General features: G+C 41.9%; 1 protein-coding gene across 1 annotated transcript in view; it reads left to right on the top strand.

Annotated features, from left to right (window-relative positions):
- Nucleotides 1-27,654, top strand: part of CYRIA (CYFIP related Rac1 interactor A) — a 51,847-nt gene that overhangs the window by 14,789 nt on the left and 9,404 nt on the right. The window contains exons 2-8 of the mRNA XM_016146022.2: nt 10,409-10,488; nt 22,768-22,889; nt 24,178-24,283; nt 26,114-26,250; nt 26,724-26,801; nt 26,975-27,091; nt 27,183-27,262. Of these exons, the coding sequence (XP_016001508.1) occupies nt 10,419-10,488; nt 22,768-22,889; nt 24,178-24,283; nt 26,114-26,250; nt 26,724-26,801; nt 26,975-27,091; nt 27,183-27,262 (710 nt within the window). The 5' untranslated portion in view covers nt 10,409-10,418. The remainder of the gene's footprint in view (nt 1-10,408; nt 10,489-22,767; nt 22,890-24,177; nt 24,284-26,113; nt 26,251-26,723; nt 26,802-26,974; nt 27,092-27,182; nt 27,263-27,654) is intronic.

Raw genomic sequence — 27,654 nt, 5'->3', positions numbered from 1 at the left:
GAAGCGTTGCGATCCGCATTTCACTCATGAAGAAAACTCGGAGTGGAAAGCGTAGAACAACGAGCCCAAGGTCTCCGCAGCCCATGTCGCTTCCACTACATGACTCCTGTCCCTTTCGGTGTGCGCCTGGTCCACACGCCTGGAAACACCTTCCTCATCCAGCCTCGTGTCGGTGGTTTTCAAATAAGCGAGAAATTTGGATCCCTGGGCTTCGGTGCATCTACTGTACCTCCTGGAATTATATGCGAAGCACGTGGGTCCATGCATGTGGACGTTTTTCTGAGAAGGCTGATTCCTTCGGATTCTCGAAGTCACCTGTGGTCATTAAACAACAGAAGCACCCCCCCCCCCCAAATACCTCTGCGGGGGAGAGCTTATTTGCTCCCAGCTACGTCTCTTGCCAGTGACTGCTTTCTCTGCTCCTCTTGTTTGCCTTTGGCATCTTGTTGTCATTTCCGTGACTACTCACCAAGCCATTTCAAGAGACATAAATGGAGAACCTTGTGTGCCGGACCTGCGCTTGGTGCTTGGGTGGGGAGGACTGGTTCGGATGGGTGACGCGCAGCCCGTGAAAGAATTTACAGCAAGGACGATTGTTAATTTGGGCCGAGGGGGTGGATAGGACGTTTCTGGTTGGAAATACTATTTGATTTGGACCTTGAAAGATAGACAAGATCTCTCCAGGCAGAAGGGAAGGGAAGGACTCTCTAGGCAAAGAGCAAAACTACAGAAGCAAGAACAGGAGAGGCCATGAGTTTCGCTCATGCCATTTTTCTGCCCTTCTGTATTTTTGCCCTTGGCACCGTCCACAGTCTGGTGCAACCAAGGTACAGAGCGTTCAGCGGAGCCGAAACGCAGATGAGAGCATCAGGGCGAGTTTTACGGCCCTGAATGCCTTGCGAAAATCGTACCATCTCCATCTGAAAGCCAGCTAGGAAAGTACGCCTTCCTTCCAGGGGAAGGTACGCAGGTGGGCCCCCAGTTTAAGAAAACTCAGCCTCCAGGAACTTAGACCCACAAATCAAGTCAATCCCCGGCGCTGGGGCGGGTGGGATTCCTCAGGGGCTTTCACTGCCCAGAAGGACTCCTTCCAATAGCACCGTGCCTCCCTGTGCCTTGATCTGCTAGGTCGTATTTCACCACCTGACAGCGAACTATGGAGGCAGAGAAACTTCAAGCACAAATGTGCGATGCAGCTGCTCAGGGGATAAAAGGCGGGCAGAGACGAGGTGAACGCCTTATTGTTATTTTTGTCTTGTTTTGTTTGTCCTTTTTTTTAAGGTCCTATTGTAAGATCACAGCGATGCGAGTGATTTAATTCAAGGGTGTTCATTTCTCACCTGCCATTTCCTGTAACACGCTCAGAGACGGGTGATCTGATGTGCTCAGTGTGTTGGGCGTCAGATCGGCGGGAGGCGAGGGAGAGGTGAAGATAGACTGACTGGAGGCGATGAGAAGAGATTGCAGCGAGGGAAGGACCGGGAGGGGAGGTGGGCCTGAGGGCGATATGGGAAATTAAGTGGTGGAGTTTGGCGAGAGAATGGATCTAAAGGGTGCAGGAGATGCGGAGATCTCAGACGACACTCAGGCTTCTGGCTCAGGTCCTTAGACGGATGGTGATGCCTTGCGTTGAGGAAGGAGGAGGACATTCGGAGAGGGCCGAACACGAGGATACGAAGGCCACCTCCCCCCATCCCCACCCCCCGCCATTGCTATGCTTGCAGGAAATGCACCTAGGCGTGTGGACCCGGAGTTGAGCAGCGAGGTACGATTTGGGGCTAGAGGCTGAGAAATGTTCACATAGGTAAAAATTGGAGTCCAGAGGACAGAGGGAAAAGATGTAAAGAAAGACCATTGGCGACTGACATTTAAAGGTCAGACGGAGGGAGGGAGGAGAATGTAAGAGGGAGAGTTCCGAGGGATGAGAGGGGAGCAAGGAGACGGGGACCCGCCACCCCCGGGCCGTGCACGCGCGCCTCCCCGGCAGCACCCCGCTCTGAGGAAGACGGCCTGACCCTTGTCCGTTTAAATACCTGACAAGGGATTCTGGGAAAAAGAGGTTTGCGATCCAAGAGACCCTACAGTCTGTTTAAACTGCGGGTGGTCAGAACAGCCCAAGCCGTAGGTAACTTCTCGGTGTTTCCTTTCATTTTCTAGACTGCAGGGAGGCCAGACGCGAGAGGCGGGATAAACGCGGTGTCTAACATCGCTCAGTATGCAAAAGGCTGGCACATGGGTCCCCAGGGGGGTCGCTGGCTCTGGCGAGTCTCGTCCCCTTTGAAGTTAGGCGGAACTGGCCTGGGTGAGCCGAGGCTGCCAGGCCTGCTTCGAGGTGAGGGACAGACTCAGCGAGCAGTTTCCTCAACCATGTTCTCGATTTCACAAGTGAAAGGGAATAAATTCACCAGTGACTTCCCAGCGGAGGGCTGGTCCGGAACGAAACCCACTTTGATTGTTTCCGTGTTCACCGGCATTTGAAATCGGGGGGGCCCATTGACTTTCATTCCCTAAAAAAGGACCTAATTTTGCCCTCATTTCTTGGAGGCATTTTGCCAGTGTAATATTGATGTTTATGGGGAAATCAGCTGTGATGAGGTAATAGTCTATTTTGGAAAACTTAACTCAGATATTGACAGGGCTGTTTTCAACCTGAGCTAATTGTTCAGCTCCATAATGGTCTCTCCATATTTTTTTTTTTTTTTTGAGAATTCCCGCGGACTGCCTCATAACTGGACTCTAGCAGCTTGTATTCCGCGGGGAACGCCAAGCCCTTTTGAGGGACACCATGGCACTAATGATCGATGAGAATATTCAAGGCATTTTCCCATTCGAGTGCCATTACTCGCAGTGTTAAAACGTTTTGAAAACACGTTTTAGCCATTAACTCATTTTTATTGTCAGATGAAAGTGCTTAATAGACTCGCTGTGCTTCAGTTTTCCTCCTTCATCTTGAAATGAAATCATCTGTTGGATTCTTGTCAACACATTCGGCAACGGAACAGAAAACCTTATGACTTCATGCAGTAGTGACAGATGGGGAAGGGGCTTCCAGCCCAGCCCAGCCATCTAAAACCACTGAGCTGGTTTAGCAGATTCGAGCCCCCCGAATGTATAAGCCGAGCTGCTTCATCGCCTTGATGCATACCCGCCCCCCACTCCCAGAAAAACAGGTGCTTAGGTGTTTCTATCGCTTAGGAAATGTGCCTTTACTTGGGTTGCGAATTTTTTTTTAAGCCGCCTATTTTGAATATGTTGTATTATAGGCTGATGGATAACTGGTTTTGCATATACAGGGGTTCAGAGGTCACCAGGAGAAAGTGTCTGAGCCTCATGAACACCTGTACATCGGAGCTGCACCTTTTCCTCCTGGGACTGCCCCCCGGACACTGCTGAAGGTCCCTGTGAGGCGAGCCAGAGGGGTTCCTGGCTTTTCAGGGTGCTAGGGGGGTCTGCAAACCTCCGGGGTCACTGGCAGCACCTGTCATCCTGGCTGCCGTCAGGATTCCTCTAACTCTGAACCTCACTGGTCAGGTTGAAAGGTAGATTGTCTTAATAGCCCTTCTAAAAATCACATCCAGCCCCAGGAATGTCCCTAAAGCCAGACCTGAACTGTGTTACCCTCTTCTGCTGGGAAAATCTTGGGGCACTGTTGTTAGGAGATCAGGCTTATGGTAAAATCAAGAAAGGCGGGTAGCGGGCTGCAGCTGGAAGCGCTGGTCTGAGACCAGTGACAGACAAGGCCCCTGCTACAGCTCCCCTCTCAAGCCCGGTTAGTCACTGACCACCTTAGCGGCTCCTAGACTTTTGAATTTCAAAAGCCAGTCAAACTTCAAAATAACCTCTAGGAATCCGGGATGTGACTATCGCCATCATTATGTGAAATAAATCAAATCATTGCAGCATACAAATGTTTGAATAACTTTAGCTTTCTGCAAGGCATGGCGTGGCATAGCCTTTATTTTTCTCATTTTGCCACAGAGGCTTTGAAACTCCTGGTCAGGACGATCTTAAACGTTTCTTTTCCAGCGCTAACTGCATGCCAGACCCTGTGCTAAATGCTGGGGACGCAATGAGGTGTAAAAGCCACCCTGCTCAAGAAGGCCTCGCATCCAGAGAGAGATGCGAGAAAATGCTCATAATTATGGTCCATGCTGATAGGCGCTGTGACATGGGGAACACGGTCTGTCGCATGGGCAGAGAGAAGTGGAGCCCACTCGTGGGAGTGGGTCTCGTTTTGTTTGCAGTGGAGCTGAAGGTGAGGGACGACTCAGGGTTCCTTCCGAAGGTTCTGATTGTCAAACTCACATTCGAAAGGGAATTCTGAGAGGCGGTCACCAAACGCAGGGGCTTTGAGGTCAGATGGAACTGGATCTCAGAGCTTGCTCAGCCACTTGTGGGCTTGAGCAAGTTTCTAAATCCCTAAAATTATTTCTTTCTCTCTCAAATTGGAGTTAATAAAAGTTCCTACCTCATCTGGCTGTTGCAAAAATTAAAATGTGGTACATGAAAAGCTCTCATCACTACGGCCTAAAGATCATTTAAAAATATTAGCCGTCATTATAATTGGAAGCCGCAGGAGCAGCATGTGCAAAGGCCCCGAGTCGATATAGAGCGAGGCCCCTTTAGAGATGTGCGGGGTGTGGCTAGAGTATGGGGTGCAGGGTTATGAAGGGAGAGGGGACAGAGGGAAAGGGCAGAGGCCGGAGTCAGGTTTTCTGAGCCCAGTGTATACTTTTGGTTACGTTATATCCTACAGGGAACAAGGAGCTACCAAAGCAGATTAAACAAGGGAGTAACAGAATCAGATTTGTGTTTAGGAAGGTTGGTTCTGCCAGCGGTCTGGGGATGAGTGGGAGGGAGACATGACTGAGTCAGGAAGATCGGTTCAGAGGCTGCATTCAGGATGCAGGCTCTGCTGAGGGTCCACACTGGGATAACCCAGGAGGGGATGCAGAGAAGTGCACACAGTTTGGGCCACCAGTAAGGGTATCCTCGTTAGGTCGCCCTTTAGCAGGTCCTGGTGAGACTCTACTAATAGGAAGCAGGAATGATCTAGTGGCGGTAATACACTACATCTTGTATTTTTATGTCTTAAAAGGCGGATTTGATGTCCCATTTACTTTTTGTGTTTGTGGACAAAGCATGAAATCGAGAGTCAGGACATAACCATCTGGTCCTTCCTTTGGCCCTAAGGTATTGTGGGTCCCTGGGCAAGTGATTTTTTTTGTAAAATAAGAATTTTTAAAAGATGATCCCAGTTCCAAAGTAACATACACAGTGGGACTACAGATCGGAAAACCCAGAGCCCATCACGAAGATATTGGGAAGGACACTTACTATACCTGACTCCCAGTTCCGATCTGCAACAGGGGTTCAGTAACCCCCTCTCTGCCTCTGACACATGCTCACGTAGAGGATAAAGTGGCCAAACGCACGTTTGGCAAAGGTGTGATGTTATTTGAACACAAGTCATTGTCGTAGTTATGATTGGTTTGCGGTTTCCATGCTAATTATGTCACTGGAAAATATGTGGATCAAGCAGGACTTCTCAATCCCCAAAATATTGAGCAATGCATAGAGAATCAAAGTCTCTGATTTCTCAAAGTTTTTCACCCCAGGGATGCTAAATAGTGTAGATTCCAGGAACCATTGTCTCATTCAAAGAGCAGAGAAAACTCATCCCTTCTGCCCTTCTGCTAGACACATTGAGTGTTTATCATCTTAGACCTTAAGAAAAATATTACAAAAACAAAAAAAAACAAAAAACATAGGGTTGCTGTTTTATTTTGTTCCTCACCTTCTGTTCTATATTGTCAAAAGGCGGTATGGGCTTAGGAATTGTCCGTTCACGTGGTCATAGCTGCAGAAGCCTTAGTGCTGTTCTCTATTCATGAAGATCAGGCATTGAAATTCCGGTGTATGCAGGCAAAGGCCAGCTCAGCTCTCTCACAATGCCTGCGCTCCGGGCCCGAGGCCTATTTATGGGAAACAAACAAACTTCCTCAGAAACTGTGGCCACGTCTTTTTAACACAAGCTCTGGTTGATCTTATTTGGTTTTACACTCTGGGGATACAGCTAATGCCATTATTTATTTATTTTTCTTTGTGTGTGTGTGTGCTTTAATTCTCTAACTCCTTTTTTTTTTTTTTTTTACAACTGGAAATGTCAGCAGAGAACTCTTTCTTTAAGGGACTAGCTGTTTTCCACTGAGCAGCCTTAGAGCCAGCTCCCCTGGAAGTGGTTTTGAGTTCAGAGCCAAGAAAGTAGTCATAGAAAATATCATGTATACACCCCAAATTATCACCCCTGGGGGATGAACGCCTCCCTTGGCAGGGACGTGTGGGCAGTCTTTACAGCCCTCCTACGGGGACTAGAGAAATGTCCTTCTTCTAGACTACTTGGAAAAAAAACGTGAAAGGACCCATTTCAAAATTATATTGCAGGAAATGAACCTTGAGGACTAAGCCTTCTGTTTTTGGAAGATGCGGCATGTCACCCACCCTGTGTCTTTGGTTCCTTCTCGCGCTTAATCCCCCCAGCTGGAGGGCTTCTCCCGGCCAATCCAGATTCCCAGCATCCTTCACACTTGGGTGGCAGTTCATTTCTTCTATTAGCCACTTTTCTGAAAGACCTCACTCCACATGGTTTTCTCTCCTCTCTGAATTCCTAAAGAAGGATGCCCCTCCCTATATGTGCGATCGAGCAATACTAGGACCAGGCCACTTTAGAATCTAACAGAAACAACAGATTCTCTCTCCCCAGAAAAATGAACATATGCATATAATAATTCCATGTCTTGCATGCACTTTCCATAGGCCACAGTCTGTTGAAGTCCCCAAAGAGGGGCCTTCCAGGGGACTGGAGTCCCAGGTCTCCCGTGTGGAAAAGAACATCCACTTTGTGTTCCCAGACTCTCCAAGTCAAATGGGACTCTCTCTTTTTATTCTTTTGTAGTCTTCAGAAAGACACTTAACCATCTGAACCTCTTTTTCTTCCAATAAACATGAAGATAATTATAGCTGCCTGACAGGGAGCCTTTACAGGGCCCATCCCTTCATGCATCCTTATCCAACTGGCAAATTCTTTCCTACATCTTCGTTTGGGAACCAAGAGCTGGTACTCTCCCTGACTGTGTCCCTACCAGACCCTCCCCACAGGAGCAAATTCAGATGCCACAGCTCTCCCGTGCACCACCATAGCTGTGTTGCGTGCCAGGGAAGTGTCACTTGACGATGTTCTCTGCACACGCCAAGGGCAGCGTTGTGTGTTGGGGGCAAGGGCAAAGTAAGCCTAAATGTCGCAATGCAGACAACGTACTTGGCTTAAATAATAAGCGTGCTCTACACATCATTGTTCGACCTCCTTTGTGTAAGCCCCCTCTTCCCCAGAGACTTCTCTTTTCCTCAACCGTCTCTTAGCCCTGATTCCTTTTTCTTTTTCTTTACTTTTTAATCACAAAAAGCTGTACTTCTTCAATGTCACCCATTTGTGTTATTTTCTGAACACCAAATCGTGACGAGGCCCTTGCTTCTCCTTCACTTTGGCTGTCGGAAGCTTAGGTCCCAGTCGATGGGCTGTCCTCAGCAACCGTGAAGGCTTTGGGCCTGGGTGACGTGTGATGCACGTCCTACCTGCCTCTCTGCCTTCATCTTCCGATTCTACTTTTATTCTTCTCTTAGTCTCACTTTCATTATATATGTATTTGCATTCTCTAATCGTGCACAATAACTTAAGTTCTTTTATTGAATAAGATAAAATATTAAAAAATAATCATCATTAATTATCTCGCTGGTAACATACCGCATATCAATGTATTTTTCAAGCCCTGAGGAGCTGTTTGAAAAGATTGGAGAGGCTCTGTCGTGAGGAACTGGCTGGGGCTGTGGTGGAGGCTTTTCCAAGCAGAGTCCCAGGTCCAGTTCTCTACTGGGTCCAGTTCTCTACTGGGTGACCAGTCTGTGTGATATGAACTTACTTTGCAGACCTTAAACCAGAATGTACTTGCATGAATTCTTGTCAGCCTTGGAAGGAAGCAGGATGCATCAAATCTTTTGCTATAAAGGAGATGAAATATTTTTGTGCTTATTCAAGGAGCTTGTGTTGAAATGCCTGTTTTCTAGATTCCAGAAGACTAGACTTGACCCCTGAAGCTATGTAATGTCCCACAGTCATCGTTCGGGGCAGTTTCTATTTGGGATGTGAAGCATCTAGAATACTGAGAGTTCCTTCATTGACCTTGGTCGATATTAGAATCATGTTCCAAAATATTCGACCATATCAGCCAACCAGCTTAAATAACCTTCAAACAGAAAGAATTCTGCAGCCAGCTAATATCTGGATATATTTCCACTCTTTTAGTCTGTTACTAATTTTAAGGGCTTGACATATTTCCCACCTAAGTATTCTGACAGTAAAATCACACACAAGACAGAGTTTTAGGAGAAAGCTAATGTACTTGGGTTTCTATGACACATTAATAGCACAAAACTAGGGAAATTAAGAATATTTAGCTTCCATTAAGGCATTTTATCTGAAAATCGGGGCCTCTACTAAACGGTGGAATCGTCTTCCTACACGAAGTGCCTCCGGGTCTGAATGGGAATTATTCATTTAGTCAGAAATAGAGTCTTTCCCGCAGACCCAGGACGTTCGTGAAAGTTGCCCAGTAGCAGGGGTGGACGCTGTCAGTTCCGAATTTTAATTTGGCAGGATCCACCCCATACAGGGCTTTGCCCAAAAGTATCTTCAAAGGAGATGAGCAAAAAGGCAAGGGAGGGAAAGAAGAATGACAGAAAGAATAGGAAGGATTCTTTCGGAAGAGAGAAGCGTGGCGTTTGCCTCTCATTGTGTGTGTGTGGTGGTGGTGGTGGATGAAGGTCTTCCTCCTTATTTCCTCACCAGCCCTAGATCTCTTCCTCAGAGTTGCAGACAACCTCTCTAATTTATCTTTCACAGCAGGATCCCATGTCATTATTTGAAGCTTCTTGCAATAATGATGATGGTGGTAGTGGTATTCATCATGATCATCATCATCAACAGTAATAGCACATAACATTTCCTGAGCGCTTTCTATAAGGGCTGTGCTAAGCATTTTATATTGGTATCTCATTAATCCTCGCGACTCGGCGCAACAGCTCCATTTCAAAAAGTCATTTTACAGATGGGAACACTGAGGCTTAGAGAGTGAACTAGCTTGCCCTGGATGTCAGAGCTCGCAGGAAACAGAGCGAGGACTGAACACAGGCCTCCCTAAGGGGTCTGTTTTCCAGCTTCACGTCAGTGAATTACACCACAGATGACATCAGCAAACATCTGGGTGTTTTCTCAGGGGAGGACTGTGGAGCCTGCATGACCTTGTGCGCCCATGGGAACTGCTCCTTATGTATTTTCATGCACAAAGTCATCTTTCTTAGAGTGCCATGTTTTTTAAAAACTCCTGTATCAGCACAGACACTGTTGGAAGCATAGAAAATCACAGGCTTACAATTTCCCTTTGACCAGTCCAGCGAGCCTTCAGGTTGATCCTTCGCAAGCTGAGGTGTCCGAGTCACAGGTTAGAGGAACCCCTTCCAAGAACACGGCACCCAGTGTTCGGTTGTAGCCCCATGGACATGCACTAAATGAATGAACAGACGGGCAGCTTCCTGAGGAACACAGCTTAATTAATGTCTGAGAGCTGAGAGCAATAGAAATTTTGCTGTTTACTTAAATAATAACTACACAGGCTCTATTTTTTTTTTTTTAGGTTGAGAGTGCAGAAAATGTAACAAATTTGTATTTCTCTGTGGATTTGATTTATTCTTGCAAATGCCTTAGGCAGCAATTTCATTGAGAATGACTCCTTTGAATATTATACCTTTTTTCATTTTTATACTTTGTGAAATATCCAGTCTCATTACCATGGAAATGTCCAATTACGAGAGCCTCTGCTTGCCTGCAAGTTGTACTCTTCAGACAAAAAGAGGCCCCTGGGGTTGTAAATCTGTTTTCTGAACTCTTATTCTCAGGAACTTTTGAGAAACTTAACTTACTTGACAGATTTTTTAAAATAATACCCTCTCTGTTCTTGTCCATTTACATGGTATGTTTCCACATCAATGAAACAGAAACAAAACAAAACTCAAACATTAACCAGAAGGACTGAGAGAATCGATGAAAGGGGAAAGGAAGCACATTGGAGACTGTATCTAAACTCTGCCTCTGTGCTACCTAAAATACCTGATTCTTTCAAGGAAACAGTTGCTAAGCTATTACTCATCTTCTGGTATGAGATGCATTGTCTAGGGTCTTCATATGTAGCAATGGAGAGCCAGTGGTTTTTATGCAAGTTAGTCAAATACGTTCAACATTTTAGACGTTTAATTTGCATACTGCTAATGACATTCGGTTTTATGTTGTCTCTCCTAGGGTTGCTGGCATGGGGAACCTGCTCAAAGTTCTTACCAGGGAAATTGAAAACTATCCACATTTTTTCCTGGATTTTGAAAGTAAGTTCCAAAAATTAAAAGATAGTGGTGAAAACTTTTCACTTTCTTTATAGCTTGCTGATAGGAAATTATAAAATAAAAATCTTATATAATGCTTAAACATTCAAATGTCACTGTGCATGCCTTTCTGAGTCTTCAAAAATATTTTCTTTCTTTATGTTTCTATTTTTTATAAAAGGTCAATAGGACATCTTTTTAAATATGTTTGTGGTTTTCTTTGATTTTAGAAGTGATCAACTTTTGTAGCAGAAATCACCATCATATATTTTTCCAAATAATTTTCATGACTTTCTATGTCATAGTCTAAAGGAAAATAGTATACACAGTGATTTACATAGATTAATATTAAACGAATTATCACTAGACATACAAGAAAAAGTGATCAATACCAGAAATAAGGCTTACAGATGATTTCTTTTTGAGTCATCCCTAACTGTTCTTTATATATTATTTGATAATACAAAACTATTTCAGGATTTTGAGATACACTCCTTTTATCTCAAAGCTTGTAATTTGTTTATCGAAAACTTTAAATGTTTTTCTAAGATAAAATGTCTTATGAATCATGACTAAATAAATACAGAGATTCTTATCTTATTTATTTTCTTTATTGAATATATTTACAAATGAGTGACAGTCATGTTTAACAGACTCAACTCATGTTTCTACCTTCACTCCTATGTCTCTCTTTTTTAAAAAAATTATAGTTCTTTAATAGTGGGCACAGTTAAATGTCATTTACCCCAGTATTCACCATCCATTGCAAACTTTAATCTGCTTTAAACTTTATTTTTTGAAGGTTTTTTTCTCTATATTAAAAATATATTGGAATGCCTTACATATAGATTAATCTTCCTAACAGAGATGTTTCTTTCCAGAACCATTGGTGGGTCTAAAATAGTTACTTGAAAAGAAAAATCGACCCCAAAGCTCATGTGTTCTGGAAAAAAAAACACAAAAACTAATCCAGATTATATTCAATAAAAAATACTTCTCTTCTGATTTAACTTGTTTTGCTGCTGTTGTGTTGTTCTTGTTTGGTTGGTTTTGGCTGAGTTTGTAAAGAACCCATCTAGAAGCTCCAGACCAGATTGATTTGTACTTCAAAAGGAATGGGCTTCTTTACTGGTATAACTTGCTACTCCTCTACAATATATATATATATATCTTCGTTGTTATTAAAATTTTATTTATTTATTTTAATTTATATATTTACGAATCGCTTTAAGAATTTTTACAAAATAAATTACCTACGATCCCACCATCCTGATTGTACTACTTGCATTTTCAGCTGGTTCTTTCCACTTCCTGTCACACGCATTTTACACCGTAGCATCCGGCATGTACAAAGGCCAAAACAGTGATAAAATACCCTGTTCACTCAAAATTATGGGAGCATATAAACACCTACGGGGATGACATGCCTTCTTTTTGGAAGCTCTAAATTTCGCACATAATTCCGAAGTTATGCCTACAGCCATTATTTCATTCCTGACTAGAGAGGAACATCTTAGTCATCTACAAAATAAAACATCTCGTGGGGAAAAAAATGTTTCTTTGATTCTTCAAATCCTACTTCCTAAGGGTGGTTTTCAAGAAAAAAAAAAAAAAAGGTAATGGATTGGAAGGGTAGAGAAGGAATGTTGTGGTCATGATTTTTCCTTGAGTCTGTCGATTTCAGCTCAATACCATAATAGTATATTACGTATGTTTATGAGCATCTCTGTAAGCCAGGCAACAGCAGGGAGACAGAGCTAAACAAGAACAATCATAATGAAGTCACAGGCTTGGGTGGAGCATGATCCAGACGCAGTTCAATACAAGATAAAATAAGGGGCGTAAGAGATGCGTAGTGAAGCCTGGGAATAAAGAGGGAGAAAAAGCATACATCTAGTTTCAGGAAATGGTGGACCATAAAAGGTATCAGAGAAGTCTTCTTGCAAAAGGTGGCATTTGGGATGGGTTTAAAGAATGAATGTTTTTTTTCTATAGGTGAAGGTGGGGAGGGGAGTTTTCCAACAGATGGAAATGCAGATAGGAGTAGGAAGGGCATGTTTGAAGAATAACAAGAGGCCCCCTTTAGACAGAGCCCCAAAAGCTTATCGACTGAAGTGGAAGGCTGGCTTGAATTAGACCATGAAAAGTAGAAACGCTCAGGACTGGGCATCTGTAACCAGGGGTCATCTCCAAAGAGAAGAGCTGAAATCACTGAGGGAATTCTAGGGGGCAGGCAAGAGCTGAGCAGAAGGGAACTTCAGGTGTGTTTATGCTTAAAGGGAGATTGATTAGTTAGAGCATCCAGGACAGAGGCTAAGGAAGGAAGGAGGATGTCTTACAAACACGAGATTCTTGATGGCGGAGCCTAGGCCCCACTCAGTTTTGTGATCCAGAACGTAACTCGTGTTTGACGTGGAGCACTGATCACTGAACGAGACTTAGTAACAGATGCTGGCTGTGTGAAGGAACAGACAGAACAGGCTAGATCCAGGCAGCCAGGACCGCACAGACGTCCACGAAGAAGGGAGTGTAAATGGACTCAAAAGCTGGGAAGTGAGCTGCCCAACTACTGGTAAGCCACTGGGAGGACAGATTCCAGATTTATTGCTTTGAGTACAGAGGCTGGATTGCAAAGAGTTAAGGAGTAAGCAGTGGAGGGAGGAAGGGAGGCTGAACAGCATACAGCAACAGCTTAAATGAATTTGGCACCTCTGCTTTGAGTGTTAAATATTCTTTTTGAAGTCAGTGATGGAATATAATTGAACTGGGTCAAATAGATATAATTAAGCTGGGTCAAAATATAATACAAAATTAGACACATCTGCCCTCAGGTTTTCCGGTTGTGTAAGTCTGATTTAAATTCTTGTCTGACCTTTGCAGCAAGTTCTCTACTTGATGCTCGCATTTCTGCACAACCGCTTAACATCTTTTTCATTGCTGTTTTCTCATCCTACTACTTTTTTCTTTTTCTCCCTCTGCTTCCTTGTCATGTCTCTGTTTCCTCTTTGAAGTCTGGGAGACAGAGGGGGAATAAAGTGCAACCTAATCTTTCATGAGTGATGGTTTTGGGGATGGTGTACTGGAAGATCTGTGCCTGAAAGTCTGCTCATGATTATCGAGTCGAATCCACAGTTATGGCGCCCGAAGTGGGCAGCAGGCATTAGCCTTCCAGTGAAATAGTCCCGGTGATTCCTAGACTGAAATGATCACTAGGCACATCTGGTGAACCTCATTTCTCTATAGTTGTCTGACTCTTGTCCTAAAATTATGATTCAGTGGTCTAGTCCCAAAAATCTGCTTTTGTCTCCATTCCCTGAGTGCTTCTAAAAACCTGAATTTGGAAACTGCATTTAACTCATGCATCTAAGTAATGCATTAGCCTACCCTCATGTTTGGGACAGGGGAGCTAGCCAAGAATCCTTTGTGTTCCAAGATCTGGAGCTGAGGTCTCTAGAATTGGTCACAGAGGAGCCCTATTGGTTTTTGGGTCCCCATTTCCCCTTGCCAAGCAGGAAGTAGAGAACTAGCTATAAATCAGAGCTACGACTGTAGAGCGACACACTCCCTCAGTCCTTCACACAGTGTCTGTCTGCCTTGGAGTGGAAGGTCTCTAAGATAGGGAGGTGTTCAAGTAGATTAAAATCTGCACATCATTACACGTATCAGTAGTTCTTTCTCTATGTTGTTGTTGTTGAGTGCTCTTCCTTTGTAACATAGTTTGTGTATTCATTCTCCTGTTGACAAACACCTAGGCTATTTCCAGCTTCTAACTATTATGTATAAACCCTCTATGAACATTATTGTCGAATCTTTATGGGCATCATTTCTCTTGGGTAAATACCTAGGAGTGGAATTGCTAGTTCAGTTATATGCAAATTTACGAAACTGTCAAATATTTTTACAAATAGGATGTACTATTTTCCATTCCTATCAGACTCAGGTATTCCATATCTTTTCCAGCATCTAGCATTGTTGACCTTTTTCTTTTTAGCTATTCTAGCGGTTATGGGATGGTATCTCATTGTGGTTTTAATTTGCATTTCCGTGGTAACCAATAATGTTAAACATTAAACACTTTTCATGTGCTTATTGGTTATTTGCTTATCATTTCTAGGAACTGTTGTCTACTCAAGTCTTTTATTCATTTTTAGTTATGTTATTTTTCTTTGTATTACTGAGTTTTAAAAATTCCTTACAGTATTCTATATACTTGTCTTCTGTAAGATATAGCTTACAAATATTTTCACTTGGTTGGTAGCTTGCATATGTATTTTCTTAATGATGTCTTTTCTTGAACAGAAGTTTTAAATTTTGATAAAGTACAATTTATCATTTTCTTTCTTTTAGACTGAGTACACACTATATCCTCTTTAAGAAATTTTGACCAACCCCAACGTCATAAAGATGTTCCACTATGTTTCCTTCTGGAAGTTTTAGAATTTTAAGCTTTACAGTTAGGTCAATGACTGATCATGAACAAATTTTTGTATGTTTCAAGGAAAGTGTTGGATTTGGTTATTTTTGTGTGTGACAAAAAATTGTTTTTTTTCAGGTAGATTGCTTTAATGCCTTTATCAGAAATTACTTAACTACGATGTATATGGAGCTACCTCTGACCCTTCTATCCTCTCCCATTGCTTTATTGATCGTTTTCACCCATTCATGCCAAAATATAACAAGTGATAAATTTTAAAATTAGGAAGAATAAGTCCTTCAAATTCGGTGCTCATTTTTAAGATTGATTTGACTATTCCAGCCTCTTTACTTTTCTAAATAAATTTTATAATTACCTTTCAATTTCTACAAAAAAAAATCTTGTTGAGATAATGATTATAATTACATTTAATGCATAGAGCAACTTAGAGACAACTGACATCTAAACAATATTGATTCTTCGTATCTATAGATGTGGTATATCTTTCCATTTATTTTGATATTCTTTAATTTCACTCAGCAAAATTTCATTGTTTTTAGAGGTCCTGTATATATTTTGTTAAATATAACCCTAAACAGTTTCTAATTTGACTATAACAGCTTTTCTATGCTTAGCATTTGCATGATATATGTTTTCCCATCTTATCTGTACTTTTATCTTTGCAGCGTATTCTTGTAAACAACACACAGTTTGCTCTAGCTTTTCATCCAAGCTGATAATAGCTACTTTTTAATTGGAGTGTTTGGTCCATTTGCATTTGATTATTGTATGTACATTTAATTAATGTTTTTATTTGAGTCTATCTTGGCGTTAATTTGCATTTGTTATATTTGCTCTTTGTTTCTCTCAATGATTTTGATTAAATCAAATAATGTGTTGGTATTCTCTTGTGTCTTTTCTGTTGACTTTTTAGTTATGCCTGTTGGTGCTTATTTTAGATATTTTAATATTCATCTTTAATTTGTTATGATTTATCTTCAGCATATATTCCTGACTTCATGAAAAATTTAAGACTCTTGTCACAGTATACTTTCAATCACCACCCGTTCATCCTTTGTGTGTTTATGTTTTGCTTCTACATATGCTATAAACTCCTCATTGCAATGTTTTTTTCTTTAAATTGTCAGTAACCTTTTAGGTGCATATACGTGTGTGTACTTTTAATAAGTCTTATATTTGCTCATTCTTGTGTTCTCCATTCCTTCTTACATAACTAGGTCTCTGTGGTATCATTTCACTGCATCTTAAAGAACTTCCCTGAAGAGAGGACTTGAATGGCATCTTATGCTTTAATCATTATATGTCTTATATGGTGTCCAGCATAGGTCTGGACATGAAGAATGGGATTAGGAACTTTGATTTTTTGATCGATGCTAATCCAGTAACTATATGCAGAGCGTCTCCTGCATCATAGCATCAAGCAGGAATAGCGGAGGTGGGGCAGAGAAGCATGGAGGATGACATAGGGCATATACATATAGAAACATCAGAAGGACATGACTCTTCTTCAAGAACTATACAGTTCATTTGGGAGATAAGATGGAAGTGCATCGAAGAGATAACAGTATAGGCAGTAGAGGAGTTTGTATTAGAACAGAGAGCGAGTGATAGGCTAGCCAGAAGAAGTATAGGCTTTAGCCTGGGCTGGAGACATTTTGTAGAAGATAGTGACTGAGAAATGATTTTCTTATAAGCCAAACAGACCATTACGAGCATAATAGGATGCCGACAACAATATCGGTGTGGAGGGAGCCGGTGTTATGAAGTTCGAAAGCCTCTGACTATTTTGATCTATTAGGTCTATGGTCTCCTACTCTTTTAAACAAAGCATGTCAGATTAGCTGATCTGCTGGAATTTTCTTTCTTTTCTTTTCTTTTTTTTTTTTTTTTGGTTGACACAGACCACTTCTTGCCACTACTGATCTCTTCTTTCATCTGCTCCTCTCTGGTACCTTCACATCTGCTAAGGTTGCTGAGAGGACACCAGATAAACTTGGGAGAGGACAGAGGGAAAATAAAAGACATCCTCTGCTTACTTTACAAATGAAAACAAACAAACAAACAAACAAAAGCCCAACAGAGGAGAACAGATCTGGGAAGCAATTTATGAATTCCAATGCAGGGACTCATTTACAGCAATTCCTTAAATTTCTAGTTCTTTTGCTTTTGAAATGCTTTTCATCTGTGTTAACATCTTCGTTATGACCCTACAGGTCGTAGTCCCTACAGGACCATACAGAGAGAAGATAAGGCGCTTGTTAGCTTCCCTCCCGCTACCAAGAATTAAGGAGGCTCAGAGAGATTGATTGGTTTGCTTTGGGGTCTAATTGTCAGTGAGTGGCTAAACTGGCAACAGGACCTGTGTCTCCAAAACCTCTGTCTTTGGAGTTCCCCTTTCCCCCTGTGACATCACAGGGATCCCACTGCATGTGAATGAAATAAACAAGCCTTCAAAGCACCCCAACCCTTGCCGTGCTTTGCGATCGCTCACCGATTGTTCCATGGAAAAGGGCTCCGGTGCGGGATGCCTGGTGTTCCTATACGAATAAATATGTCATCTCAGTCACACTTATATTTTCTAATGGACCTTTGCAATTTTATGGCGTTTCTGTTAGCAGTTAGTATCATGCTATACATCATTGCCATTTTGCATCCCCACATGTTAATAATAGATCGTTATTTATGTTTCTTAGTTTATCCCGAAAGGAAGAGAGGTGGGGCGAGGAAGTGGTTGGGAAGAAGAGCTATAGATTTAATTTATGGCTTTGGCAAATCCTTTTCGCTGTACCTCTCTTGGTGTTTATGCAACAGCTGGTGTGGTGAAGAGATAGCGATATATCCTATTGATGAAATGCCAGGGCTTACTTCAAAGCCAGAGACATCTCCAAATAAATTGTGTCTTCTCCTTACATTATCTTCGGTTAATTTGTTTGATTCTCTGTCAGATTTTCCATAAGGTCCCACATAGGTTGTTAAGAGAAGGTATGTATGTTTCTGCTGCTTGTAAAGACAGAGTGTATCCTTGGCTGATTTACAAAGATAAGAACCCTTTGATGTGACAGCCCTGCTCTGGTTTGAGCCCTGCTGTCACGCCCTGGGGTATGTTCATGGAAGATGTTCATTCCTGACAAACAAAACACATAGCCACCTTCCTCTTCATCCCCACAGTGGAATGCCAAGCATTCTGCTTTCAGTAAATATCAGAGTCCTCCACAGCAAAACCTCTACCTGACCCCGGTGACACCAACATGCTGACAGTTACTATCCACTGTCACTAACGAAGTGAAGCCAAAGGAGGATACATAGGTCCCCTGCAAACAAAATGAAGACTGTTTATCTCCCTTAATTTATGGGGGAATTTTTTTCATTAAAAATTTGAGGCACTTGGAATTCAGTGCATTCTTGACGATGAATGCATGTATTCGAGGTCACAGTGCGCGTGATACATGTTCACACATTTCACAATAGCAAGTACAGGACAGGGGTCTAAATCATTGCCCAGGGAATGGCCTGGATGGGTTCGTTTCAGGGCTCCCAGAAGTATTGGTTTCTGAAATTGCCTGTGTAAATCACAGGGATTTTAACAGCTTCATTGTTAGGCAGGAGCAGCGTGGCTTTATGTAACCGTTCTCCTCAAATTTTAAGGAAATCATTGGTGATGATTAGAAGTTTAGAGTGTGATTCTTGAAAGAAATGTCGCTAAAGAATTCACAGGCTGCAAATAGGAAGTAAACACCCATTTCCATCAGTAATATTATTGGTGGGCATGTGTATGTGTGCCTTTGACTTCGTGTTAAATCTTTGTGTTAAAATAGAAAAATAAAACCCATAATTCAGAATTTCTGTTGACTCAACAACTACTTTAGGAGGTTGCTGGTAGGTTAAGTATAGTAACCTTTTCAATTACTAATTCTTCAAGGTCTTTTTCAAAATTTCTCTCCTTGACATCTGAGACACAATGTATTTTTAAAACATGGTTACCAAACAAATGTGAATATGAAGAATTTCAAAAGTATAAACTCCAAAGCCTCTCAAAGGAATATTTCAGAAAGCAAAATGATAATAGCCTTAGGCTTGGTAGAGTAAACATAAGTGCAGTTTTTCACTCAACAAATATCCTATCAGTATGTTAACCTCTCTGAGGGGACATTGAGGCCATAGATGAATGAAGGTAATTTAAAAACATGCTTGTTAATGAAAGTGTGAATAGCCACTTTGTTGGAAAATACACATACCTTAATAACGGTGAGAGATATTACAGCCATTAGAGGAGAAGAGATAGAGCATGTAGAATTAATAAAATCTTCATTTTTTTTCACTGTTTCCCGACACCCATGTTCTCTGTCACCTGGTCAATTTCCTCAGGTATTTGTTGATTTGTGACATGTTTATTGAGTGTCTTCAATTGATAAGGCATATGGGGGCATCTAGGACAAGAATACAGACTCTACCTTCAAAGATCTCAGAAGTCAAAGACAAGCAGGAAAATTACCACAAAACATAGTGTGAGAAGTGTATTTAAATCATTAATTCCACTATTTAACCAATGTTCTTGAGCATCTATGTGTCAGGCTCTTTCTGGAGATATAATGTCAAAACAATCTGGTCCAATGGATCAGATTCTCATTAATTAGTTCTGAACTGGTCATTTAGCTAGAAGGTAAAAATGGGATGAATATGAACTTACACATGCGTATGGGCCAATGGCAGATGCCACTTAGGGTTATACAGTCATTTTCTCATTTTAAAGAAGAAACAGACAAATTAGAGCTTCTCTCAGGCAGCACTCTTTACCTTGAAAATTGATGCCACTTGGGACTTTAGTCCCCTGAGAATCTTACAGCTCCCTGGCCCAGAAGGCAGGGACCCTGCTACTGGCACCAAGAGCCCAATTATCAGCTAGAAGAAGAGGTGACTTCAGCTCCACGACAGGGGAAGGAGGGAAAAAATAGAGCATGTACTAAGACTAACAAATTGTGGAAGAAAACGAGCCAGCTCATTTCTAAGCCGTGATGAAAGAAGAAATGACGGATTGGATTTCTCCCACCTCAGCCCTGCTAAACAGGGCCACACGAGAAACATTTCAAATAGGACACTAGGGCGTATGCCAAAAGAAACATTTTCCCAGGGAGCGAGGCTGGGCACTGAGGGTCCTGTTTCACAGGTCATGCCAGCCTCCAGGAGAGTCGCTGTATGTTGGAAGGTATTCACCACCCCCAACTCTGCCGCCTGTGGGAGAAAGGGACATTCCTCATGTTCCTCGTCCAACTCTTTGTGGTCTCATAAATGTCAATGTTGATCTGTATCAGAAAGTGTCACTTTACCTGGGATGGAGCGAGAAGCTCACTTATCTGTAGCCAGTACCATGTGTAGGCAGCTCTATCGGAAACTGTCGTATTTTTTGAAGTACTAGAAAAAAAAAAAAAGATCTCTATTTTTAAAAAGTCGACTTTGAAATCTTTCTCCTTTTGTGTTTAAGTAATCATCAAAAGGATGGAATTTGGGGTTTTGTTTTTCCAGCACACTCTTCTTCCAGCTTTAATTCTGTTTTGTTTAAAACTTATCAAGTGGTGACTTGCTGAGACGGAGCCATGTGACAGCTGAGATTAGAAGGCTTCCTTTTCTGGCCTCTAAGTGACTTCTTCTTTTACACATTACTTTATAATTATATTCAAACAAACAGACTTGCCCCACAGAATCTTGGTTACAGACTCTACTTTTTTTTTTCTGCTTTTCAAATATATATCTCTTTAGGAAAATTGTCTTTGTTTAACTTGTGATTTTTCAATGTATCCATCAAAAAGGGGAAAGGATTTGAGTTAATGGGCGTTTGGTTTTTGTTTGTTTTCTGGGATCTTTGCTTTGCATTTTTGGTCATATGTTCTCTTCCCTGACGTTTTATTTGAAAATTGCCAGCATTACTCAGAAATTTTATTCCACTGAAATTTCAGTTTCGGGCTTCCTAACTTGTGGATTTTTAGGTTTCTTTTGAAGACACCCATATCTCTTTGAGAAAAGTTTGGAAGAGCAGGAAAAGATAAAATATAAAGTGGTTAATATTGTGAATAATATTGTACCTGAGAACACTTACCAAGTGTACATGGGAGACCGTGGAAGGTCACGAAAGATAACAGAGCGATGCGTTTCTTTTCCCCTCTGTTCCCCAGACTGGATGCTGTGCTCTGACCGGGCAAGTCTCCCTCCTCCAGGCCCAGCCTTGCTTTCAACAGCTGCCGAGCCTTTCTCATGTTCCTCATGGATGCGTTCCCTTCACCTTCCATCTGCCCAACTCGAGTACCATCCCTTACATTACGTAGATTCCACTCCTCCCAGCCCACACTCATTATTCTCTTCTTTTACCCCTGGTGTGTATTTATTTTAGTTCCTCCTCATTCCCTAGTTGAAATTTATTTCATTCCTAGAGCTACGATTTGCAAAATTTATGGGTAATCTACAGGATCTATATTGTTTGTTCTTGTCTTTCTAAAGAGAACACACCCTTCCTTCCCCAAATGATGTTACCAATTCTTAGATCTAAGAAGGACCTGGTAAGTAAAATGGTCTAAAAATCCCCATGGGCATCACTTTTCAAAGGTCTGGCCTTGGATCAGTGTGGTGCCCGCAGATGATTACAGATGCAAGAGCAGCCACATCCAGCCTTCCAGTCGGGGTACTCCGATGCTCAGCCTTCCAAAGGCCCAGTCAGCTTGCTCAGTGCCTCACTTAGATATCACTTATCGTATGAATTCTGCCTTTATATCCCCAGAGTAACACTGCTCCCAGCAAGGTTACTCAGAACTGAAATGTGAGCTGGGGAGTGTTAGACCAGTATTACTCTATTCTGCCCTGTCGCTGGTGAGGTCCACGGAGAGCATTTAGTGCCTTGAGACTTGGATTTTTGAAAATGGAATTTTAGGGGATGTGTCTATCCCTTTTCCTCATTTTACATTGCCTTTGTTTTAGATGGAGATGAATGTTCTTACTAACTCAGACAAATCAGGTATTATAGGTATTGTGAGATAAATAAGACCCAATATTTACCATGCTCGACTTCTACCTTCCAGACCCCATGAAGTATTCTTGAGAAAAAGAACATAAATTGGTTACAAAAATGTAATCAAGTGGAAATTCACTGAGGAGCTAAGGGGATGCTTCTGTGACTGTCAGAATATATATTTTAATTTATGCAAGCTTAAATATGTCACCTGTTTTTGTGGGAGACATTCACAGTCAACACCAAAGACCGATAGTACAGGTGTCTTTATAACAAATCCTCTGCATTTCTTGAGTTCACGTTCAATGAGAAATCTCAGTGTTTTCTACATTGCACTGTGTTCTGGAAAGATATATCTCTGTCATGGCTCTAAAGGATAATTATTTAATCTTTTAAGCTTATTTTTTATATGGAAACATACAAGGAAGATGGTTTTTTCATCTATACTCAGACTCACAGATTTTCAGTCCTAACAGAAAATATTCAATAGCTTCTTCTATTAAAAGTGGACTCAAAAAGACAATGTTCGTATCTTTGATCACCCAGCATCCCACCTGGCACATTAGTAGTTATGCAAAAAGTATATTCTACACAAATAAGTAGAGGAGTGCCTACAATGATTTCAACATGCTTGGTTTAATGTGTGCAGAAAGATTAACGACTGTTTTGAACTGAGTAATGGGCAGAAATTGTATCAGTTTTCCTTTCCCAGCAGCTTATCATGTTAAAGAGTAAATACCAAACCTGCGGGAATAAAACAGGATTGTCTAGCAAGCGGGCTGAACGCCGATCCTTCTCCTCAGCTGTTTGTCAACACAACCTCTCTGTGCCTTTTGTTTCCCCTTCTGCTCAGATGCCCAGCCCACAGAAGGAGAGAGGGAAATATGGAACCAGATCAGTGCCGTCCTCCAGGATTCTGAGAGCATCCTCGCCGACCTGCAGGCTTACAAGGGCGCGGGCCCGGAGATCCGAGACGTATGCCAATGACTATGCTGAGCTGACGGCACCCGTGCAGGAGACGGGAAACTCACACACAGGCATACACACACACACACACACACACACACACACACGCACGCACGCACAAACTGCGAGATTAAATTACAGAACTAGTATTTCCCAGTGTAGGAGGGAGAACAAGCAGTCATGTGCCCTTATAGAAGTGTATGAATGGCCCCTTTTATTCTAGCGCATTAATCTGAGCACACAGTGCTGTGGACCACGCAAAATATTAGCATCCTCTCCCTAGACATGCATGTGATATTACAGGACTCATATTTAAACAAGTATTTGTCAGTCTATTCCTTCGTTTGAGGGAATTATACATATAACGTTTATGAACAGCAGTCGAAATATGAGTCATGAAGTCTGGGTTTACATGAACTTCCCAACATCTTGTGATCATTTCGACGGATTCCGCCAGCATCACAAACCGCAGTCATAAACTATCTCACTTTAAGTAGCTTGCAGATCTGCCATTTTGAACTGACTCATGTGATTGAAAAAATAAATAAATACATGAAAAACAAAACAACAGCCAAAACAAAAAAGGAAGTCGTCAGTTTGGCTTTTGAGACTTCATAATGCCTTAAAAGCGAGAAACTGCACATTTTTATTTAAAATAATTAGTTTTGTGGTGATATCCATCCATACACACAAACACATATACACACGCACACACTCCTTACTGCCACTGCCATCATCTTTCTGGAGAAAAAACAAAATACCACTAACATCATAATTCTCAAGCTGCTGAAACCCAGACAAAACAGCATTTCTATGAAAAGTAACACCCTGTTAAAAGGTGGTTTTTCTACTTAAGGGGTCACCATTAATTTAGGTAACATCACAGACAGGCAGGAATGTAATACATATTATAGAGAAAGAAAAATATCTACAGAATCTGCACTTCATAATGAGCAATAGCACCACTTTAGAACAATAAGTGGTGATGGAGGAGGGTTGAATTGCTTCCAATTAGATGTGTATTTTTTTTGCATTAAGGATAAGAGAGACAAGCAGGTTGGCACGGGATTTAATTATAGAGTCATTTATGTTATATGTAAGTGTTAAAATCTCCGTTCTGATTGAGCATCTTGGAGAACAGACTGATGAACCGGTGTCGATTTTAAAAGTTCACATTGGCAAAGTACATTAGAAATTTTACTTTTTAAAACCAAAATCCTTTCTCAATCTTAAGTCATTTTGATGTGGAGCTTACTGCTTCTTTTGAAACAATTCTGCGATTTGATTTTTTTTATAGGCAATTCAAAATCCCAACGACATTCAGCTTCAAGAAAAAGCTTGGAATGCAGTGTGTCCTCTAGTAGTGAGGCTAAAGAGGTTTTATGAGTTTTCCATAAGGCTAGGTGAGTATGTGTCCTGTCGCACCTATGAAGTTCTGTTATGGTGTTTGAAAAAGTAGCAGGAAGATCTCAGTCTTAGAAAATGTCCCGCGTTCATCTGCTGTGTCTTATCGGAGCCTGTGGACACCAACTTCTGGCATGTTCATGTCTTTCAATTCACCTCTATGTCTAGTCTCCTGATGTGCTAGGCATAGGTAGAATGTCTCTGCTGATGTGTGTCCCTTTGGTCTTGTCTTGGCTAAGTCCAACTCTTAACAATTTTATCCTATGTTTCTGGATGATAGAGAAGTTGGGAGATACAGCTCAGCTGCTAACCCAAGAAGAACTTCGTTAGCTGGAGTCACACAATAACGTTAATGTGGTAAAATATAAGGAAAACAAGCACAATGTTCTGCCCTTTAGCTTTAGAGCAGCAACAACAACAACAACAAAAAGAAGTACAGGATGGCTTTGCAGGAGCAGGAGTGAAGTCAAGTCTGCTTGACAGTAGGCACGACATGACCACTCATGTGGCCTAACCACTGCCCCCAACAATAAAGCCCTCAGAGGCTTCATTACTTAATGCATACATCTAGAACAAGGAAGGAAGTAGTCATGTCCTCTTCTGCTTTTACTATAAATGAATGCTGCATTTTAGGAGGAAAACAGAGACATTGAAGTACTTGAGGAGAAGAATAGCCACGATATTCAGAGAACCTGAAGCTTAAGACCCAAAGGGAGGAGTCGAATGAACTAAACTAGTGTTTCAGGAACAGAGACCTTCTGAAGGCTCTCAGGTTGATGAGGGATTGACTTCTCTGTGTTCCTCAAAGTCTGTGTCTGGACCCAATGAGCTGAAACCCTGCAGAGCTACATTTCAGCTCAGCAGAAAGAACGAGATCCACCTGTCAGAGCAGGCCAAGGTAGAACTACCTAACCCAGATGACAGTCATTCCCATACATGGAAAAGGTTAGAATAGCCCTTGTAAAAATGCTTAAAAGACATTTAAAGACTGTAGAGCCAGGTGCTGGCAAACTTTTCTATAAAGAGTCAGGTAGTTAATATTTTAAGCTTTGGGCCATCCTGTCTTTATTAAAACTACTCAAGATAGCCATTGTAGCAAAAAGTAGCCATAACAAGTATGTAAAGGGATGAATGTAGCTATGTTTTAATAAAACTTTATTTGCGAAAATTGAGAGTGGGCCAAATTTGGCCTGTGGGTCATAGTTTGCCAAACCCTGCTATATAGGATTGGGTAAATGATTTAGTGCTGTTAGAAATATATTGGAGAAAAAATTGGAAGGCACATTTAAAAACAGACAATTGGGAATAATGAGACTGTTTCAAGGACAATAATGGTGGTAGATGAGGCAGGGGTTGATTGGAAAAATACTGCCGACTAGGTTAGAGCGTACATGCAGAGAAGAACTGAGCTGAGACCCGAAGTCTCTCCTTGTAAAGCAGGTTACCTAACCAATGTGCTCAGGGCCACCTCACCTCATCCTGGATCACGAATGGCTATCTCATGCACATGATCCCGAAACGCGTATTTGTGGTTTTCTAACAGCGTTAGGAATTGGGACCACCAAACAGGTGAGGGGCCAGCTGAGCTTTGAGAGGCATTCACAAACCTGTGCGGCCATAGGGGCTCCTGCAGCCAGGGTGGCCTGCTCAGCATGCAGGCTCCTTCTCTTCCTCATCCACACACATGACATTTCACGTGGCTACGGGGAAAGACGTGGAAAGACCCAAGAAGGTTATCTCTGAGGACGTCAACTAGGGCTGCAAAATTGTGCTTTCTGAAGGATCTCTGTGGGCCACCTCAAATATGTATTTATCCCTTTGACTTTCAGAGAAAGCTCTTCAGAGTTTATTAGAATCTCTGACCTCCCCACCATACACGCCCACCCAACACCTGGAGCGGGAGCAAGCCCTGGCGAAGGAGTTCGCGGAAATTCTGCATTTTACTCTTCGATTTGATGAGCTGAAGGTTAGGCCACGTATGCTGTGACCGTTAAGAAATTTGCACCGAGTCCCTACTTGTACAGGTCCTCTGCAACACTTTAGGCTGGGGAATAGAGAGATGAGCGAGATGTAGCTTCTTCCCAAGAGGGACATATAGCGTGGTGACAATTTACACTCATGGTGGGAAAAGTGATTTATGATGGTGGTTTTACATGGAAGTTCAATATCTGCTTAACGCAATGAGACGAAACCTTTTCGAGTGTCTGTTCTTCATTCAGAGCAAATATACTATCCCTGGAGTCAGTCCTATGATAAAAACAGGGCATATTTTTAACTGACGAAGCTCTGAGTACTTATTTTTAACCAGAAATTGCTTTGACAGCTTGTGTAACAAAGAAAAGACTTGGTGTCTTTGCAAAATCTAGTGTTTGGGCTCCTCATGGGTGTTCCCCATCTCATGCTGAGAGGTGACCTTCTTTCTTCCTTTCTGAATTTCAGATGAGGAACCCAGCGATTCAGAATGACTTCAGCTACTATAGACGGACAATAAGTCGCAATCGCATCAACAACATGCATGTGAGTCTCTGGGTCTTCTGGGACTATGCACCCAAGCTCCATATCCTTTGATTTCTGCATCAAAGACACAGGGAGGCAACAGAGAGTCCTTGTCTGTAATTCAGTTTCCAGAGGATATTGGGGATTTTGATCATCTGTTTATCATTTGCATCTTCTCTTCTTTTTTTCATCAGCTAGACATTGAGAATGAAGTCAATAACGAGATGGCCAATCGAATGTCCCTCTTCTATGCAGAAGCCACACCAATGCTGAAAACCCTTAGCAATGCCACAATGCACTTTGTCTCCGAAGTAAGCGAAGTTCAGCAGTGAGGTGCTTTTTATCTTAATTATGCATAAAAGCCGCCAGCAGGGCTAATATTCATTTGTGTTTCCCATTTAGAACAAAACCCTGCCAATAGAGAACACCACAGACTGCCTCAGTACGATGACGAGTGTTTGTAAAGTCATGCTGGAAACGCCGTAAGTTACATCAGAGGTGTCTTTGTGGTTGAGAATTCACCTAGGCAGAACCTGTTGATATGATCATGTTGATGACATCTGACTATTGCGTCAGCTCATTAACACATACACTATGAATTAATTTCATAAAGAACTCTGAGTGACAGGCATAGTTATCCCCATTTTAGAGCTGAAGAAGCTGAGGCCCAAACTGGTGAGCTAGCTTCCTGCAGATTGCATAGCTCGTTAGATGGCAGAGCCAAAACTCAAATGAAAGATGCTATGGAAATTATATAAGAATCAATGGAGGATCAAGCGAAATGATTGGGAATTATTATAACTGTATTGGAGAAAAGATTTGAGAGAAGATTTAGGACCAAGAGTAGAAGTGGTGAAACTTTTACAAGAGTGGT

Source organism: Rousettus aegyptiacus, unplaced genomic scaffold (assembly GCF_014176215.1).
Source record: "Rousettus aegyptiacus isolate mRouAeg1 unplaced genomic scaffold, mRouAeg1.p scaffold_m13_p_7, whole genome shotgun sequence".
Classification (NCBI taxonomy): Eukaryota; Metazoa; Chordata; class Mammalia; order Chiroptera; family Pteropodidae; genus Rousettus; species Rousettus aegyptiacus.
The sequence above is the reverse complement of the archived record's forward strand: the minus strand, read 5'-3'. Positions and strand labels throughout refer to the sequence as shown.